The sequence below is a fragment of the Strix uralensis genome, chromosome 5 (genome assembly GCF_047716275.1).
Source record: "Strix uralensis isolate ZFMK-TIS-50842 chromosome 5, bStrUra1, whole genome shotgun sequence".
NCBI classification, from domain to species: Eukaryota; Metazoa; Chordata; class Aves; order Strigiformes; family Strigidae; genus Strix; species Strix uralensis.
This window is the reverse complement of record NC_133976.1, coordinates 87,675,520-87,695,008: the sequence shown is the minus strand read 5'-3', so window position 1 is coordinate 87,695,008 and position 19,489 is coordinate 87,675,520. Positions and strand designations below refer to the sequence as shown.

General features: G+C 42.4%; 2 protein-coding genes across 5 annotated transcripts in view; one reads left to right on the top strand and one right to left on the bottom strand.

Annotated features, from left to right (window-relative positions):
- Positions 1-376: 376 nt before the first annotated feature.
- FAM118A (family with sequence similarity 118 member A) lies at positions 377-12,959 on the top strand. Of its 4 annotated transcripts, none has more exons than XM_074872125.1 (8): positions 377-394; positions 3,192-3,247; positions 4,441-4,693; positions 5,917-6,138; positions 6,752-6,880; positions 7,623-7,908; positions 11,301-11,333; positions 12,731-12,959. In XM_074872125.1, exons 2-8 carry the CDS (start codon positions 3,201-3,203, stop codon positions 12,829-12,831), a joined length of 1,071 nt encoding a protein of 356 aa, XP_074728226.1. In that variant the 5' UTR covers positions 377-394; positions 3,192-3,200; the 3' UTR covers positions 12,832-12,959. The 4 variants fall into 4 exon arrangements, with proteins under 4 accessions (XP_074728226.1, XP_074728223.1, XP_074728225.1 ...); XM_074872122.1 differs by lacking the exon at positions 377-394 and adding an exon at positions 874-917; XM_074872124.1 differs by lacking the exon at positions 377-394 and adding an exon at positions 1,262-1,873.
- Positions 12,960-16,693: 3,734 nt separating this feature from the next.
- Positions 16,694-19,489, bottom strand: part of SMC1B (structural maintenance of chromosomes 1B) — a 33,205-nt gene continuing 30,409 nt past the window's right edge. Inside the window, exons 23-25 of the mRNA XM_074869526.1 lie at positions 18,944-19,013; positions 17,099-17,209; positions 16,694-16,835 (exon numbers count right to left, since the gene is read on the bottom strand). Of these exons, the coding sequence (XP_074725627.1) occupies positions 16,725-16,835; positions 17,099-17,209; positions 18,944-19,013 (292 nt within the window). The 3' untranslated portion in view covers positions 16,694-16,724. The remainder of the gene's footprint in view (positions 16,836-17,098; positions 17,210-18,943; positions 19,014-19,489) is intronic.

Below are 19,489 nucleotides of genomic sequence, written 5' to 3'. Positions count from 1 at the left end.
ACAGATCTGAGTGTCTGGTTTACACACTCAGCTGCCTCATTTCGTGGTGTTGCAGGGAAAGCTGGGCACTGCTGCTAGAAAATATGGGGGAACTGAGCTAAATATTAATCAAATGCCTTAACACACCGCAGCAAAGCACCTTTGAGTGGCTGGGCTTTGGCTTTAAGTGATTAAACCCTAATTTTTTTTAAAAAAAAGAAGCAAAGCAGTTTGGAGAGGAGGAGAGCTTTGGCTATTGGCTTCCAAACGCGAGTAGCTGAGGAGGCGGCCTTGCAGTGGCTGCAGATCCCCTGTCACCTGCTGTCACCCACCGCGGCTTCCCGCGGCTCTACGCCTCGCTCAGCGCAGCCGCGCAAGTCCCGCGCAAGCCCCGCCGCCGGCAGAGCCACGGCAGGTAACTCCACCATCGCTTTTTCGGGTTTGCTTTGCTCTCTCCTCACCCTCTTTTCACCTTCAGGACTTCCATCATCTCGAAGTTTTTCATCGCACTAACCCCATTAATCGCTTCCCTTTCTGCTGTAGCTGAGAAGTCATTTTTCTATTTCACACGGACTCGCAGAGGGCTGATTTGTATTTTCGCCTGTAAAGAAATTTGAGTATTTTTTAGGGGTGCGCGGACATCACCCCTCCCCATTTGGGGAGCCAAGCCAGGCAGAGGAGCGCGCCTTGGGGGGGGGGGGGAACGTCCCTGTCCTCCTCCGCTGCCCAAGTTGGGGTGAAACACTTCGCGTTTCTCAAGAAGATTTGAATACGGGAAGACCCCCCTCCCCTCACCCCCCAACCCAACCCGCGGGGTTCCCGCCGGCGCCGGGCCGGAACCATTTTGGGGCGGAACTTTTCTGCCGGGGCGGTTGTTTCGCAGCCGGCGGGGGGCGCTCGGCGGAGGGAGCGGGGCAGAGCGAGGCCGCGCCCATGAGGTAACGGCGCGGGAGCCGGGTGCTGGGCGGGGAGGGGGGGACACGACGGTCCCGGTATCCCCAGTATCCCCGGTGTCCCTGGCACCTCCAGAGCCGTGAGGGCGGGCGGCCGCAGGGCTGAGCGCGGCCCGGCTGCGGCGGCGGGGGACAGGCCGGGCCCCGGCTCCCCTTCCCCGCCGTGTGAGGGGGGAGAAGTGCCGGCGGGGGATGTTCGGTTACCGGCGGGGGAGAGGGGGTTTAATTCCACTCTCCTGCCCAGCGTGATGCTCCCGGTTTGGGTTTTTTTTTTTTTTTTTTGCAGAGAGACTCAGCGGTTACGCGGGCTGGGTGGGGGAAAGAGCCTTTCCTCTGCCCGGCGCTTCCTTTGCCTTGAATATTTAAGGTTGTTTTCGGCGATTAAACTGGAAAAATCGTTTGGTTCAATCGAACCATTGACTTGGAAGTTTCAGGGAATAGAGCTCTTACCTCACGGATAGATCCTTAAATAAAACTCGCTTTCTTGAACAGGAGGGAAATAGAAAATTAGAATTGGTTCTGATGAACCCTCCTTGTGTTTGGAGTAAGATGAGCGCTTTCAGGTGTGTCTGGATTAGGGGTGCGATTTCCAGGCTGGCCCGAGCAAAGGTGGTTGGAAAGCAACGCCTTTGCTTAGTCCAGTGTGTCTTCTTAAAAGTCAACCGGTGTTGAATGCTGGTGCCCAGGTCCTGTTTCTCTAGGTATGCTCGTTGAAGAAGCGTTTATTACATCTAGGAAGAGAATATTCAAGTTTAGTCACGATTACGCAGCACTCGAAGGCATGGAGAAATCTGAACTTTATCATTTAGAGCCAGTTAGCTGTTCCGGGCCGATGATAATTGCTGCCACTTATTTGCACAGCTTCTGCATCCAGGAAGCAACTTGAAGGGATTAAAAGGAAACAATGAGGTCTAAAAAGTTGGTACTGAGAGCATCTTGCGGTGAGACATTTATTTTATGAATTTTGGTCATCAGTAAAGCTTTCTTGGGGATTCTTTCCCCAATACTTCGCTGTGTGGGGTTATAAAATAATACAGTCTTCTCCAGAATAAATAAGTTGTGCTTCCTTCGTGTGTCGTTTTTGCAATGTGAATTTACAGCTTTTCCATATATAAAGGAATCTTGTTCCCTTGACTTTGAAGAGTTTTGCTCTAGGTAGGTTATTGTTCTGAATTTTGAATGTGTGAATGTTCTTCAAATGATGGTGCAGCATCTTTGTAGGATGCTGTCGGTGAATGAAGGGAGCATGGAGAAAATAAATATCACAAGAAAAGATTTTTCCACTTGAAAAGACATCCTGGGTGCATTTGCAGAAGAAATCTGTGTGTTTTCCTCAGAAATGCTGATGTCCCTCTATCATAGGGTGGGGTGTTTTGGTTTTGTTCTTTTCTTGTTTGTTTGTTTGTTTGTTTGTTTTTTTCAGTTATATGATCTCCATATTTAGGCCTCTTGCTTCCAAATCAGCTTCCTGTGTGTGAACCTGAGAGCTGGCAAGTAGCTTTATGAGCCATAGGGTCTGGCAGAATGCTTATTTGAGGGATTAGGGTCTGCCCTCTGCAATCTCCACAACCACAAACTAAGAAATGTTTCAAAGGCAAACAAACAACGCATCCTTATAAAAACAAACCCCAGAATTAATGTAGTGAAACTTGGGGATTTCTGAGTGATGGTATTGTAACCAAATTCTCTTCCCAAGATGCAGTCCTCCTTATGCTTCAGACAGAAGACCGTATAGATGATACAGAAATAAGTCTGTGTTTAAAATACCTGCTGAGAAGGAAGTATTTCATGCTATGTGGTCTGTTAGAGTTGCCAGGTGGCTGGCAGAGGGCCTCTCGTGATCCTGTGTTGCAAAAGTCTGTTTTCCACAAACATGTTTGAATCAACTGATTATTATGAAAAAAAGAAATTCGAGTCATCCATTCATTTACTTGAAATGAATTATCATTTTAGTGGGTATAATAAATTTTATTGTGAATTTAGACACAGTTATTTTTCAGCTGCATGAATAGCCGTATCTCTGTTAACTTCAAAACATCAGTTGACTGATCTTAAATAGAGCTGTGGTCGGTTTACACACTCCCACTTGTCAGCTTTGTTTCCGTCAGTGCGTTGCTTAACTGGGATGTCACATAGAGTCTTGATTTTAAAATACTTGATAAGAATAAATAGAAAATGCTAACTAATACATCCGGTTTTCATTTTGGCCTTTTTTAAGGTAGAAACTTTAAGAGTGACTTGACTTTTTGTTTTGTTTAGGGCTCAGAGATGGATTCATCAGAACGATCAACAATTAGAAGTGAGCAGAAATCCAGGTAATTTACGTTGCAAAGGTTCTACAAAACTGTCTCTTCATGAAAATCTGAAAACACAAGTGGAAATATATTACTGAAAATTGGGTAGAGGAACAACATCATGCTTAAACTTGAAACGATCCCAGAAAGTAGTTTTTCTGCTGAGTGGTTCATACTCAGTTAAGCTGTTCGTGAGGAATATATATAATATATATATTATATACTTGCTGAGAGGAAACAGTTTGTGCTGAATGTAGCAGGAAGGCTACATGGGGATTATCAGCAACATATTCTTTGTAGGCATTAGCTAGCAACCTTATCTACATGCTTATTAATTGCTTTGCCTGAGGCCATTTTCCAGTTAAACATTATGCTTTTAGCTAGATGGTTTCAGATGATTGTGAAATAAGAGCTGTTAAACATCCATATTACCAGATTAACAGGAATTAAAAATCTGTAAAGGTAGTTTTGAAAGTCAAGAGAGTTCTAACGTTCTGTATTACTGAAATCCTCGTTTGTATACAGTGATTTCACTGTATGATTTAAGTGCATTTTCACTTCTTTGCAAAGTAATCATGAAAGCCAGACCTTCTCGGCCATTTCTTACTTTGAGAGTAATCTGTGGTTAGTAACATCTGAATCGTGGGCTAGAGGATCCCTTGATCTGAACAAGCATAACTGTTTTCTTATGTTCATGCATCCTAAAGTGAGAATCAAACATACTGCTTTTTCCCAGAAAAACAAAAATATGTTTCTTTGAAATATTGTGACTTGTCCCTTTGAAATAGTTCTATTTACTTTCTATCAGACGTGTATTAAGTAAATCATTGGACACTCCTTTGACTACTTTTTCCAAAATTTCATTTGAAGTGATGTTTGGGTAGCCCAGTGGACTGAAAACTGGTCATTGTCAGTTTGGATCTCACAGACACTAGTGATTTGAAGTTGTTGCCGTCTTTTGGCTTAAATTAATTACGCACAGTTGTCTGAAGTGCCAAGAAGACTTGAAGTACGTTGTGGGTTTGGGGAAGGCTGTGAACTGCTGCCAATACTGTTCTTCGGGGTAGAAGTGGAGAGCAGTTCCTTTTGGTTGGTTCGTGTTTTGCACAAGTGTAGATAGCTCCTCTGGGCTTCTGGAGTCAGTCATGAGATCTTCAGACAAGTCAAAAAAGTGTGCTGTAAAAAAATAAAGGTTTTTGTTTTCTGTTTTAAAGAAAATTCTTAAAAAGTCTAATAAGAAAGCAACCTCGAGACCTTCTTCTTGTAATTGGAACTGGGGTAAGTGCTGCAGTGGCCCCAGGAATCCCCGCGCTGTGCTCCTGGAGAAGCTGCATCGAGGCTGTAATCGAAGCAGCCGAACAGCTGGAGGTGCTTCATCCGGGAGACGTTGCTGAATTCCGTAAAAAAGTAATGAAAGATAGAGACCTGCTTGTGGTTGCACACGATCTCATCAGGAAAATGTCACCAGTGAGTATGTTTGTAACTTACGTTGCTTTCTAAAATTATTAATACTTTTAGTTTGTTATTGACAAAAATTCTTTTCAGCTTTCTATAACGTAAAGTTTTTTCTGGTAAAATTTGATATTTTGATGGAAATCAGTACACTGTACGTTTTGGAGAGGCTAAAAAATCCTTGCTTTTTAGTGTAAGGAAGCTTTCATCATAATTAATGCAAGCAAGAGTCCTGACTATTAAATATTCACCATAACGTTTCTTGGGGGTGAAAGAGGAATTTTTCACTCTGCTGTCTAAAACTAGAGAAACCCTGAAAATACAGGGAGACCTTGACCCTACTGACAGCCTTAGATCACAGACTTAATCACTGCTGCCACTTCGCTGAAGACAGTCCATCCATGCCCAGTTTCTCAGCCGTTTGTTTTAGATTCCAGAGATTTTCAGATTGTGTTAATAGTCTTCTAGCTGCAATAATTAGGGTGACATACATACTGCGAAGTTGTAGGATGTGTTGAGCGTTTTGCAACGTGTGCTGAGCTGCTCCACAAAGTGTAGAGGAGGAGGCTGCGTGTATGCTTAGTCTTTTGCAGCAGATTTAATGAGTAGTACATTTTCCTCAACCAGGAAGCAAAAAAAACCCAAACAAACAAACAACCCAAAAATTCCCCTTTAATAGTATGTCCCAGAGTCAGGGAATGATGATTTTAGTTCGCTAACTGATTTTCAAAGCAGTAAAAGCATACTGAGAAAGGGGAGGTTTCCAGGTAGTTAGGCCAGGAACTATACTGGGTTTAGAAACAGCTGTTTGTTTTGTGTGTAATACAATTTATTGAGTAGGAATTTGTGTGTTTCACAGAACTGTTACGTGTTCCTGTCAGTCTCAGCAGATACTCTGGGCTTTTAGGAAAGCGTAGCTTTGTGTTTGCTTAGAAGAGATGAGTGAGGATTTAACTGTAGCAAAATGGTTTTGTTTTATTGTACCTGTATTACAAGCTTCCTTGAGAAAACCAGACTATTATTTTGAGCTGCATTAAGCGGAGGCAAGAGCACCTGAATAATTTGAGATTGGTTTTGAGGTTTTGTACATTCAGACTTTAATGCTTAGTGCAGTATGTAGGCCTTCTTTGAAAGAAATGCTTCGGCATTAAGTAGAGAAATGATGTGGGTTTTCTGTTGGAGGTGATTCTGACGGTGCACGTGGTCCTTATAAAATGTTCTTCTTTTTCTTTCTTCAGCGTACTGGGGATACGAAGCCCAACTTCTTCCAGGATTGCTTAATGGAGGTGTTTGATAATTTAGAACAACACATTCAGAATCCTGTCATTCTGCACTCAATCCTGAGACTCATGGAGAGAGGCACGATGGTTCTGACCACAAACTATGATAATTTACTTGAAATATTTGGTCAGCAACAGGGTAAACCTATGGAATCTTTAGACTTGAAAGATAAGGATAAGGTATGATGAGAGCAGTAACGTTTTTAGACTTATTATAAGAGAAGGCAGCTTGTAAGCTTCACTGAAAGATGTTTTCCTGTTTAAAGAGTGTCAAGGCTGAAACTTCTGAATTGGTAAAGCACATCTATAAGCTAATAGTTACTTTACATGTCTTTTTATTCTGAATAATCTGGTAACAGTTACCAAAGAGAATCTCAGTGACACGTTTATTAACCAGTTTCCCCCCCCACTCCGTGGAAAAAACCCACAAACCTACTTAATTTACGTGAAGTAATGGTTACAATCACAAACAGGATTTCACGTGGCTGGTAGTTAATTTGCTGCTTGTATCTTTTCCATCAGCGTTGCTGGAACTTGCTGCTTGGTTGAATGCTTGTTTAGACCAAAACGCCGGAGATACTTTCAATATCAGTAATCGCCTCTTCGTTATAATTTAAAGCAAGCTGGGTAATTAGTGATTAAAATTATCTCTTGCTGCAGAAAAGTACAAAAGAAGTTACTTCGGCTTTAAGTGGTTTTGTGAGTTAGGGCAGCTGTATATTTTTGCAGAATCTCGGTTATTGCAGGATATTATAGTGTAACAAAAGAATGTAACGTGCATGATGTGCTTTAGGTTCTTCAGTGGGCAAGAGGTCATATAAAATACGGAGTTCTTCATATTCACGGCTTATATACAGATCCCTGCGGAATGGTGCTCGATCCCTCGGGATACAAAGATGTTACTCAAGATCCTGAAGTCATGGTTCGTGTGATCTTTAAAATTTTTACTCTCTTTGGCCAAACTGTTCTATTGTAATCACGGCACAGACGTTACCTAAGGCTAAAGTTTTGTCAGACCACGTAGATTAAATAATTAGGGCGCAGAAAAATGGCAGCGTTACTCAGGAAGCCAGCTATGTTGCTAAGCAACACGCTCTTGTGTACTGCTGCTTTGTAAGTCACAGTCAAAACCCTCAGCTGTATGTTGTTATTCTAGAGTTCTTTGTATTCATCTCCTGGAAGAACATTGGCCCCAAAATACCAGACACCAGAACAAGGATTCCTCACCGACTGATTGCTTGGATTCATTTTTTTAGGGGCTTAAGCTGTTACCAGCTCTCAATCCTGGATTTAATGTCATCTCTTAGGTATTTTAAGATGTCAAACATTTGGTCAAGAATATTAATTTTCCTTATTTACAGAATGACCTAATGGGAGCCTAATATTCTGTCATCATAATTCTTTCAATTTAGAATTCCCTTGCTGGAAATATTTATGTGTGTACTTAATTTTGTAGGGTAACTTTGATTTTGAATATAATTCTTTTGTAGAAACAGTGCTTATGAAATGTCAGTTTGCCCTGATCCTAAAACATGCTGAATTCAGTTCAATAGTGATGTCTCCTCTGCTGCTTCTTTTAAGCCTGACATATTTTAAAAGTTCTTACCTTGGCCTTTTGACTACTGAAGTAAATGTAGCCCTTGTGTGTTTCTATTTCTTAACAGGGAGTTCTTCAAAATTTGTATCGAACCAAGTCTTTCTTGTTTTTGGGCTGTGGAGAGACTCTGCGCGATCAGATATTCCAAGCTCTTTTTCTTTACACTGTAAAGAATAAAGTGGATTTAGAACATTATATGTTGGTGCTTAAAGAAAATGAAGACCACTTTTTTAAGCTCCAGGCAGATATGCTGCTGCACGGAATAAAAGTAGTGTCCTACGGCGACTGTTTTAAACAATTCCCGGAGTACGTACAAGATCTGACTGCTCAAATCTGCAAGCAGAAAAGTCCAGGTAATGTATGCTCTTTAATAAGAAAATTTTGAGTAGGTCCCTGGCAGGATGCCATGGCAGAACCACCAGCAGTTGGTGTGAGGTGCTGACCCCGTGCGTGGGCCCGGGTGGCGGCGTTGCTCACGAGTGGCACGCGGAGCTGGAACACGTGGCGAAATTGTAGCCAGATTTCTTTCTGTAAGGTCTGGGGATTCTTGCACATCTGATCTTTAATTCTGAATTTGTCTTTTCACAAGCGGTTGGTAAAGATGTTTATTTTGCGTAATTTTTTTTGGCGTGAACTACTTCAGTATGTTGAGTATTGCATTATATGAAATACAAGACTAAACGAATTGAAGGCATTAACTGGTGGGATGAGCTGGCTGAGCCACAATATCTGATTAAGCATAGAATGGGAAATGAAATCAGGACACCCGATAGTGTTTGGTTTAACAAATGGGGAGAAAACCTGAGTGTGAGGATGATGTTTTGTGACAATAAAATGGAAGGGGCTGTGGAATAATACTCCATTTGTGACAGTGAATGGCATTCTGTACAGGGCATTTAATGCTAAAATGGGAAATAACTCCGTACCTTTGCTGAAGGTAACAGTCCTGCATCGACAAGGAGCTGAATTTTACTAACGAGGTCCATTCACCTACTTCCCCCCACTGCTCCCTTCCATCCTGTTGTCTCTCAACTTGTAAAATCCTTTAGCTGCAAGAATGATGAGCTTTTAATACAAACCCAGGGAAAAACAACAACTATATGTTGAAGGAAAGAGATTTCTTTAATGTTTCCCAAACAAGGACAGTTCTGCTGTGGCTTATCCAGAGAACTGAGGAAAATAACTAGAGTAACTGACCTTGGGAAGAGTACTGTTTCACAGTTCTCCTGTTTGTCATGCCAGTGAAGTGTTTTGTCTAGAGTTACTCCCAAGTGGTGCATAGCAGGAAACTTCTCCTTGTCCTCCTTAAAAGAAAATTGGAGGTGTACGCCCAAATTCTGTAATGGGTTTTGTAACTGGGTGAACATTACATTTAGACTGGATTAGATTTTTCTTTCCATGAAGGCTCGAAAAAACATTTAGTATTTCGCACGACCTCTGGGTTTCAGGAAGTTTGTCTGCAGTGTAGACACTTAAAAGTGAGTTGGGGTGCAGTTTCAGGCACTGAACAAGCCTCAGCCTGCTCGTTTGTTCTTGACATGCTGCTCTTGAGGGACGTGGCGCATGGACTTAGTCTGAGCAGTGTCTAAAGCCTGTTGAGTCTGGTGTATCCAATTTATTGCAAAGCAGCCATTGATCCCAAACCAGAATGTAAGATACATTTACATAAGCTCTAAATGGAAATGACTGCAAAATCAGACTATGATGCTCCCCTTTTTGTTTGGTGGAATTACTGATTGGCATAATATTGCAAGAAGAGGGACCTTACCCTGACTTTGAAATCTTGATCTCATTTACAAGTCAGGATCCTCAAATTACAGAATCACAGAATCATCTCGGTTGGAAAAGCCCTTGAAGCTCCTCCAGTCCAACCATGAACCTCACCCTGACCGTTCCCAACTCCATCAGATCCCTCAGCGCTGGCTCAACCCGACTCTTCAACCCCTCCAGGGATGGGGACTCCCCCCCTGCCCTGGGCAGCCCATTCCAACGCCCAACAACCCCTTCTGCAAAGAAATACTTCCTAAGAGCCAGTCTGACCCTGCCCTGGCGCAGCTTGAGGCCATTCCCTCTTGTCCTGGCGCTTGTTCCTTGGCTCAAGAGACTCATCCCCCCTCTCTGCACCCTCCTTTCAGGGAGTTGTAGAGGGCCATGAGGTCTCCCCTCAGCCTCCTCTTCTCCAGACTAAACCCCCCCAGTTCCCTCAGCCGCTCCCCATCAGACCTGTGCTCCAAAATCAAACTTCTCAAATGTGTGTAACTGCTCTTTACATTACCAAACTGCCAGGTTTCATTTTTTTCATGCTTATTTACAACCCCTTTTTTTAAAAAATAGCAGGAGGAGTTTGTTAAAAGGGTTATATGAAAAGAAATGAGAAATGCAGGCCCTGATTATGATAGGGGACTTCAGCCACCCGGACATCTGCTGGCAAAGCAGCACAGCCAACTGCAGGCAGTCCAGGAAACTACAGGAGTGCATTGAGGACAACTTCCTAGTCCAGGTGATGGAGAGCCTGACCAGAGGAGAGGCACTGCTGGGCCTGTCCTTCGCTGTCAGAGGGGACCAGGTTGGAGGGAGCCTGGGCTGCAGCACTCCTGCCCTGCAGGAGTTCTCAGTCTCCAGACGAAGTGACTCAGCCACTACCTGTCATATTTGAAAAGTCATGGCAGATTGGGGAAGTTCCCAGTGATTAGAAAAGGGGAAACATAACCCTCATTTTTAACAAGGGAAAAAAGAGCTGGGGAACTAGAGGCCAGTCTGTCTCACCTCTGTGCCCAGTGGGATCAGGGAGTGGATCCTCCTGGAAACTTTACTGGGGCACATGGAAAACAGAGAGGGGATTGGTGACAACCAACATGACTTCATGAAGGGCAAATTGTGCCTGACAAGTTTGGTGGCCTTCTGTAACGGGGTTACAGCGCTGGTGGGTAAGGGAAGAGTGACTGATGGCATCCACCTGGACTTGTGCAAAGGTCTGATGCTGTCCTGCATGACATCCCTGTCTCTAAACTGGAGAGACGTGGATCTGACGGACAGAGCACTCGGTGGATTAGGAATTGGCTGGATGGTCACACGCAGAGTCACCGTCAACAGCTCCATGTCCCAGTGCAGAGCGGTGACGAGCGGCGTTCTCAGGGGTCGGGACCAGTTTAACATCTTTGTCAGGGACAGGGACAGCGGGATCGAGGCACCCTCAGCAAGTTCCCACCGACACCGAGCTGTGGTGCGGGGACACGCTGAGGGAAGGATCCATCCGGAGGGACCTGGGCAGGCTGGAGAGAGGGGACGGGCCAACCTCATGGAGTTCAACAAGGCCAAGGGCAAGGTCCTGCCCATGGGTCGGGGCAATCCCCAGCACAAATCCAGGCTGGGCGAGGAGGGGATAGGGATAGGGTGAGGGGTAATGTGTTTAAACTGACAGAGGGCAGATTTAGATGAGATCTAAGGCAGAAATTCTTCCTGTGAGGGTGGTGAGGCCCTGGCACAGGTTGCCCAGAGAAGCTGTGGCTGCCCCCTCCCTGGAAGGGTTCAAGGCCAGGTTGGACGGGGCTTTGGGCAACCTGGGCTAGTGGAAGGTGTCCCTGCCCGGGGCAGGGGAGGGGGGGTGGATGATCTTTAAGGTCCTTTCCAACCCAAACCATCCTGTGATTCCAAATACAACCTTGCCCTTTTGGGTTGTTGCATAAAAGTATAAAAACTTGTTGGATGTTCACTTGAGCTGTTGCCGTCTCTTACACTTCTCTAGATGCTGATCGAGTGGACAGCACAACACTGTTGGGTAAGTAATGTTGTTATTTTCACAGAAAGTTCCATAATCTATCAGAGAGATAAAAATAAGTCTGTCTTACTAAGTAATTAAATGATTACTGTGCAGTCTAACAGATTCTCTTTTTACCCTCTTACTTTCTTTCTGCATGTTAGCAGGTAACTGCTGTCAATAAAATGACAAATAATAGAATGGAAAAGCTCCATAAAATGTATATAAAAAATTATTAATGCTGATCAGAGTATTCTAAGGTAATACTAACACCCATGAGGTTTTGGCTTCAATTTGCAAACATACATTTGGCTATTTTGAATGCTTTCCTTAAGAAGACATAGAAAAGTGAATCTCAAGCTTAAGCATGTGGTGCTGAAGGTGAATTTTTGGTTAACTGTTGTTTGTGTATCTTTCTGATACTTCTGTGTATAAGCAGAGCAGTAATACATTCCAATTTCTGGTATAAAATAGGAAAACTTCCCTGTGAAACCACACTTCAACTTAAAAAGATTACACTTCGAAGGTATTTGTGCTGCTGCTGCAAATAATATGAAAATTGTATAAAAGTATCATTTCATTATTGCATGTCAGAGTCTGTGGCACAGCAGGAAATGAAAACTCCCCACTTTTTCACAGTCAAAAAGCACACAAGGTCCAAGATACTTGTGGGCAGCTGTGAAGTCAGAGATCACTTCTGTAATCCCAGCTAGATTTTAAGCTTATCTGTCTTTCAGATGAGTTCATAAATCTCTTTTTCAGTAAAGTACAATCAGGCATCAGTGGAGAAGGAACCAGAAACTTGAGCACAATTTCTTCCAGTACCACTTAACATAGAGCTCCTTCACTGACTTACTAACACCCTCCTTACAAGTAATTTTAGCAGCCTTGTATTTTGGAATACATAGCAAGTAAAAAGAAAAAAGATAATTATTCCTTAATACAAATTTGTATAATAGCCTGCAAAAACTATATCTGGAGTTTTAAGGGATGGATGTCCTGATTTTGAAGGAATTTCCCCTCCCTTTTGATGTCCAGCTGTGCCGTTTATACTTTCAACAGTAGCTCACACCAAGAATTTTTTTCCTCTGAATAAGGGATCCAAACTTTTTAGAGGAAGCTTCTCACCTCTGAACGCCCCAGGCATTGTCACCCAAAATCAAGAACTAAGCTTTTTGTACAATTGGCTACTTCCTGGTTTATATGTTAGTACCACAGCTCAGTGTTGGGGAAGAGCTCGAGATCTCTGAACTGGTGCAGGCTTGCAGTAGGGTTAGTGTTAGAGTTCAGAGTCCAAATCCAAGAACCTCAGTGAACCAGTATTTTGTTTATCTTAATATTTGGTGCTTATAATAAAAAGTACACAAAGCACACATATGTAGCAATGTTAAATTTTTATTTTCCCCTTCCCTCCACAGGAACTTCATGTGTGGACTGTGCCAAAAGGAAGTTAGGAGAAAATGGCACTGACTCTCCTAAGAGAATCAAGCAGTCAGATAATGGTATAGCCACTGTTTAATGAAAAACCCACCCAAAGAGAACCCAGCCCAGAAGCTTTTTAACAGTAGGTGTTTTACGTCTGCTGCATGGGAAGTTTTAGACTGAGTATTTCCATGGTTTTAAGTGGAATAAAAACTGTGTATTGTAGCCTTTTGTTTTCTAGAGCTGTCAATGTGTGCTGTACATACAGCTTGCGAGTCACACTAAGCACTTCCATACTACTGCCCTACCTGCGCAGGCGTTTAGGAGCAGGTGAAACTTTTCTCTGCCTGTGCTTCAAGCCAAGTGAAGCCACAACAGAGGTAATGTGTGAATCTGTGAAAAATGACTTTTGGCATACCTGCAACTATCTGTGAGTTGCCATTCACATGGTTTTCTCTTTTCTCATCAGCTGAACTGCAGTTCGGCTGCTGGAGGTTGAACTCTGCAGGGGTCTGTCAGCACAAGACTGCTCGCAAGCTCCAGATTCCTAAGCTGTTAGGAGCAAAAATTGTTGTTCCACACTTATAGAACCCACATCATGATAACCTGCTTATTTTACACTTTCAGCATGAGTGTTTGTTTGTCAGTCTGTTAAGGTGTGAGATCACACGGGGAGAAGAGGATGCAACAGTAAGGTAGCAGCAAGGACATACCACGTGGATGTCGGGGCTTACTGACCTACTTGCAGTGTATTTCTGTGGAAATATTTTAAAAATGGTTGGTTAAATGATAAAGTATGCTGCTGTTTATCTCAGAAAGCAGATAATGGATAGTCTGGATGCAGCAGAATTAAAACCAGTTAGTGTCTAATCATGTATCTGTAGACAATTTCTAGCATGTTTGACTTCAGTTAAAGACTCGAAGGATTAAGGTCAGGCACTGCGTTAACGGTGGTTTTCTGAGGTGCTTTACTTCACCCACCACCGAGTTGTCTCAGCACTAAACTGACATAATTACCAGTCTAGTTGCTAACACTGGTAGTCTGTAATTTTCCAGCCAGCTGCCTCTCACCTCCGTGTCTGCCAGAGAGCACCATCAGGAGCGTTCTTTGTTCTGACAGCGGCATGTTCCTTGCTGGCAGTCCTCGAGGGCCGCTTCGGTCAGGTTTCTCCGCTCCTCTTCGCTGGGGATTTGATCTGTTACACCTTCTGACATCCCATCTAACGAGGGTTGACACGGCGGGGAAGCGATGGTGCTCTCAGCTGAGCTTTCTGTCTGAACTGGGGTATGTCAGCTCTTTATTCCCAGGTCACAAAAGCAATTTCTGCTTGTTCAGTGAATTTTTCATTTTGTACACATACATACAAGGGAGGGGCCTGCTTCTTTCTAGACTAATAACTAGGGGTAGAGATTTTGTGGTGCAGAAGTCTTTGTCCCTGGTCTGAAGTAGGTAAAGATCTGCAGATTTTTGCCTAGAAAAGCGATCTTAAACAGCACAGGCACACTGACTCTTGTCTCTTCTACCCCAGAAGAAAACCCAGTTGTCTCTAATTGAGAGTCTGGAAATCATACCTGGGGTGTTTAGTATGTGAGATAATTGCTAAGGACTTCACCTATCAGTTCTCAAGGTTTCAGCTGTGTTTTTTTAAAAGGTAAAAATCAAAACCAGCCCAAATATAGCCCATACTCATCCTCTCCCTTTGAGAGACTGTATTTATCCACACACCACTCTTAAAAATTAAGTCTTTTAGCATCATGTGTAGCATTATCTGTGAGACTTTAAGATTTGCTTCTCCAGTCAGTGTGAATGGGCTGTTTTGAGAAGTGACCAGGCACGCTCTTTTGGATGCCAACGTATCAGCTTAGACTAATTCTTCAAGCTGCAGCAAAATTAATCAGATGAACTATTTTTATGGCCCTGATTACTGCAGTTATTTAAGCCCAACCCTAAAGTCGTATGTCATATAACTCCTTATCTCGTGCCTGAAGTCAGACCCCCCCTTTGGTAAGGATCAGCCCACACATCACACTGGTGATTCTTCCATTTTGTAGACACTGCTGAACTGCACAACAGCCTCCGCAGGTGCCATTTAGGTGTAGCCTGAAAAGCAGATAACTAAGGGGTTATTTTTATTCCTCACATACACAATAAGAAGGTAGAAATGCCTAGTTTGGGTTTTGGTTCCCTCCCCCCCATCAAAGAATATATTTTAGTCATTTTAGGCATGGGATTGCCTTGCAGCTACCTCAGGGTTTAAAATACAGTCAAAAGGGACAGAACCAGAAACCTGTCTGTTCATTTATCTGCTAATTGAAAGAGTAACATGTTTAAGGCCCTGTTCAGATTATAACCAAGGACCATGAAAGACCTAACCTTACAAACTGGCATGTTAAATGTTTGCTGATTGTATGGTAGATGGCTCTTTTTCTACTTAATTTTTTTAAAAAACAGGAGTAAGATATTTACTGAAAACAAACCTGTTGACCATTTATTATCGCTCAAGCTGTGTAATGAAGTTCATAGGACATACACTCTTTTAATAAAATATTTAAAGCCAAATGGGCCATTCTTGTATGGTAGCTAAAATGTACAGCTTTCACCATTGAGACTGTTCAATTCTTTACTGTGTTCTTCTATTTCAACCAACTGTTCCTAGCAAATAGTTTAAAAATTACGAACCAACCCAAAACTTCTGTATTTGCAACAGAGATGTTTGCAAGTCACTAGAGGCTGCTCTTCTAGTCATCCCTCACACTATTGTAAGTATTCCCACAGCTGTCAGTGGATTCTGAATTAAGGGACTGATGCTAGCACTTGCACTCAAGAGTAAATCATTTTATTTAATAAAGTGTGGCAGCAACATTAAGTATTTGATAAACATTTATCTCGAGTGTAAGTGGACACATTTATGTTGTTGAAATGTTGCCCCAGGAACACATTCCACGCCTTCCTTGCGCAGTAACCCCATGTCCAGACACCAAATGTTGTACACACACCACAAGCACAGCATTAGCAACGCGTTACAAGGGTGAGCAGCACGGTGGACGAAAGGAAGGCAGGATATCAACAGAAGAAGATGTAATTACAAACAACCATAAACCAAATAAAGCTCTTCACACTGAGGTGGAACACAAGCCAGGGGAAGTGATTTGAGCTCTCTCAAACAGGGTTTTGTAACCAATTTCATTAACTTGGCTTCTTAGCTGAAGCATGGCCATCAACACAAACCTGAGGGTACCAGCACAGCTACGTAACAACAATCTCAACTGGAAACCAATATCCTTCTTTCTAAGAACTTTCTAAGTTCCACCTGTACAGCATCAGACTCACACCTGCTTTATTCTTTCTGCTTTTGGTGGGGGTAGAATACCTCAAAGGTGAATTTTTTCCAGGTTACATCACACCTCTAGAGAGAGATCATGAGCTGTTGTAACATTAACTCCTATTTTCATAAGGTTGCAGTGGAAGACAAGTCTCACTGAGTGTCACAAAGGACACATACGATAATGGGCAGATTGCAGCATCTTGTTTTAAAAAAACAGGAAATAAGAATCTTATCTAGAGGCAAATAGGTGCAGCTGGAACACAAAAGAAACTGGAGAGGTCTTGACCAGTGGTAGTGTGCATCTAAACAGTGCACTGGAGCTATGGCTAACACACTACTTCTCCTAAGAAAAGAAAGAGGCTTCTTCTTGGTGACAGGATGCTTATGTGAACCTCTACTCCTTCATCTTAAGGCCAGAAAAGCCCCAAAACAGTTAAAGAGAAAACTTTGCATACCAGAATGTAACAACCTCTGGCTTGCTCTTGTTAACAAAACTCTATCCGTGAATAAGTTACTTCCTTCAATATTTTAGAAAAGTGCTTAGTGTGAAAGGTAACTGCTTCTCTATCAACCTGTAATAGGCACGTTCCAGCTCAGATCTGTAACAGTTGGCTGTGAACAGAGATTCTGGCTGTTTCCACCTGGCCCTGAAGTCATCCACACTTCATTCTGGAACGGAATGGGGCGTGTGCTTCTCTGTTCTCTCCTGCTCGCTGCTCTCTGGATACTCGGTGAGATCCAAAGTCAGTACTCGACTGAACATAAAGTCATCGCGCTGAGAAGAGGAAGGATCGTACAATTTAAAACATTTCTGTTATCTAAAATCAGCATCTCAGAAATGACTGCGAGATACAATAATGAGCTTCAGTTACCAAAATGACCTTTTCACCGAGGCAGTACCTGCACTCGTTTCTGAACACAAAGTAGTTCAAATCTGGCAACACAACTATGTACGTGATGCGCTTAAGGGGTAAATCAGCAATTCAACAAAAACCACCGTGTATTATTTAACAAAATTTGGTAATAATTAATTGTTACCTCTGGACACACTCCAATCAATGCATCTGCTTTGGAATAAAACTCTTCCTTTAGGGAAATAACTATCATTTGAAACTGCTCATGTGCCTGTTCTCTAATGAAACTTGATACCTTTGGAAAGAAGCCAAATATTTCAGTAAGTTAGTTCTGGCAGACTTAAACCATGCTCTAATTAGGGAATGAGGAGGAACTAAACCAGGTTAGCTGCAGAATTCAGTAACGAAATAGGATAAAAATGAGAAGTAAAAGGGTTTTAAGACAGATACTTTGCATGTTCTTAAGACAACCCCTCAGATTTGCTGCTTTGTGAAAATGCATAAGAAAATAATCATTCACTCCAGTGAATAAAGTTACAGAAAAAGGCTGGTGCCAATGAAAAATATTTTACTCAAACTACAAAGGAAGGTGGAAATTCCTGAATAAGGAAAAAAAGTGTGAAAAGGTTGTTACTGGCAGTATACCAAGATCTTAAATACACATTAGTTCGCTGCAGACATTTTTTTCGGTGATCTGCAAAATAAAGGTACAAATATTAAGTTATAAATTGGTAACTGAATAAGGCAGTATCCCACAATATAAATTAAATGCTGAATAAAGGAAAAGGAGTACATTTTAAATTAGACTTCTGTCTGCAGAGTTATATCTACACGATATGGAAGTAGGTTTTTTTAATGGAAGAATTGCCTTTAGTGAGTTACATAATTCACACTCATTTTACAGTATAATTACAAGTAAACTACTGGAGATCTGCTTTAGTAAATCCTTAAGCTGAAAGAATGGAAAAAGACTTTATTCTAAGCAGAAAACCTGAATACCAGTGAGGACTAGCAACATACAGTTTTCCATGTATCTTTTTTGCTCACTTACAGATTTAATTTCTCTCTCTGAAGGTTTTGGTGCTTTGCAGTAGCAACTGCATCTTACAGATAAGGGAAGAGATAGGGAAGACCCTGGCAGCAGGGAAACATTAATTATACTCGCAGACCACTGCAATTTTACTTTTGCTCATTTGACAATTTAAGATGCTTTTCACACGTGCTTAAAGAATAATCCAACTCCCCTTATAACAATACCTAGCTAGATGTTGAAGCCAATTAAAAGGAATTTTTCTAGGAAGCTGCTATTTTGTCAGCCCCTTCCTGCACGACAGCTGCTCTCCAAGCGTACCCGAGGTGGAGTGAGCTGCCGCCCTTTCAGCAACGCTGGCCCAAGGCCTCCCGCGGCGTCTCGGAGCTTACAGAACGGGTAGAAACCCAACTCAACTTCAGGAAGCTCAGCTTAACTTCCCAGTCAGAGATGGGCCCCAAAGACTCAACTAAAGGCTTACTGTAGACTACTGAGGCAATCTCAGGGTTAACCCTAATGTGTAATATAATCCAAGTTTAATAGCTCTTTGGCCATAAAGTATTTATGGATGTTATTTTTATAAATATACATTAGACCAGAACTTGCAACACTTAAGCTTTCTGCATTAATGTTATTTTCTTGAATATACATCTTAAAAACACACATTATTGAAGCTGATGTGTCAAATGAAATACGGTAAGTTCAAACTGTCAAACTGCTACCAACTGAAGGTTAAAAGCCTAGGAACTGTTTGCCTGACAACTGGTAATGCGATCATCTTTTGTGGGCTACGAATGTGCTTTTTATCTGAAAAAGAGTAACCTGGAATAGAAATCTCATACAACCGTTATTTCAGGCCTAAACTAAATAGATTTTAAACCAGATAAGACAGTGTAATCAATCTCTTTATCCCAACAACCTGTAATGAAAAGCAGCCATCTTTCTACAAAAGATACCATTATATGGTTGATAAAAGGAAAAGGTGAAGGACCAACTTACTTTATCGATGTTTGTGTTATCCAGGGCAGCATCTATCTCATCTAAAACAAAAAAAGGTGCTGGCCGAAAACTGTAGAAGACAAGACAGTATTTTGCATTTAGATGCAAAAATGTTTATTAACATTCTAATTACTTTAGAGATTCACTTACTCTATCGTATTTTGATAGAAAGACAGAGGGGGGCAAAGAGACAGAGACAGACAGACAGAGGGGGGCAAAAAGACAGAGACAGACAGACAGAGGGGGGCAAAAAGAGACAGACAGACAGAGGGGGGCAAAAAGAGACAGACAGACAGAGGGGGGCAAAAAGAGACAGACAGACAGAGGGGGGCAAAAAGAGACAGACAGACAGAGGGGGGCAAAAAGAGACAGACAGACAGAGGGGGGCAAAAAGAGACAGACAGACAGAGGGGGGCAAAAAGAGACAGACAGACAGAGGGGGGCAAAAAGAGACAGACAGACAGAGGGGGGCAAAAAGAGACAGACAGACAGAGGGGGGCAAAAAGAGACAGACAGACAGAGGGGGGCAAAAAGAGACAGACAGAC

Bases quoted from the DNA above. Each gene is read 5' to 3' on its own strand.
- FAM118A (XM_074872125.1), top strand. From the start codon at position 3,201: ATGGATTCATCAGAACGATCAACAATTAGAAGTGAGCAGAAATCCAG. The intron at 4,694-5,916 runs GTGAGTATGTTT...TTCTTTCTTCAG, and splicing joins TCATCAGGAAAATGTCACCA to CGTACTGGGGATACGAAGCC. The intron at 11,334-12,730 runs GTAAGTAATGTT...TTCCCTCCACAG, and splicing joins GGACAGCACAACACTGTTGG to GAACTTCATGTGTGGACTGT.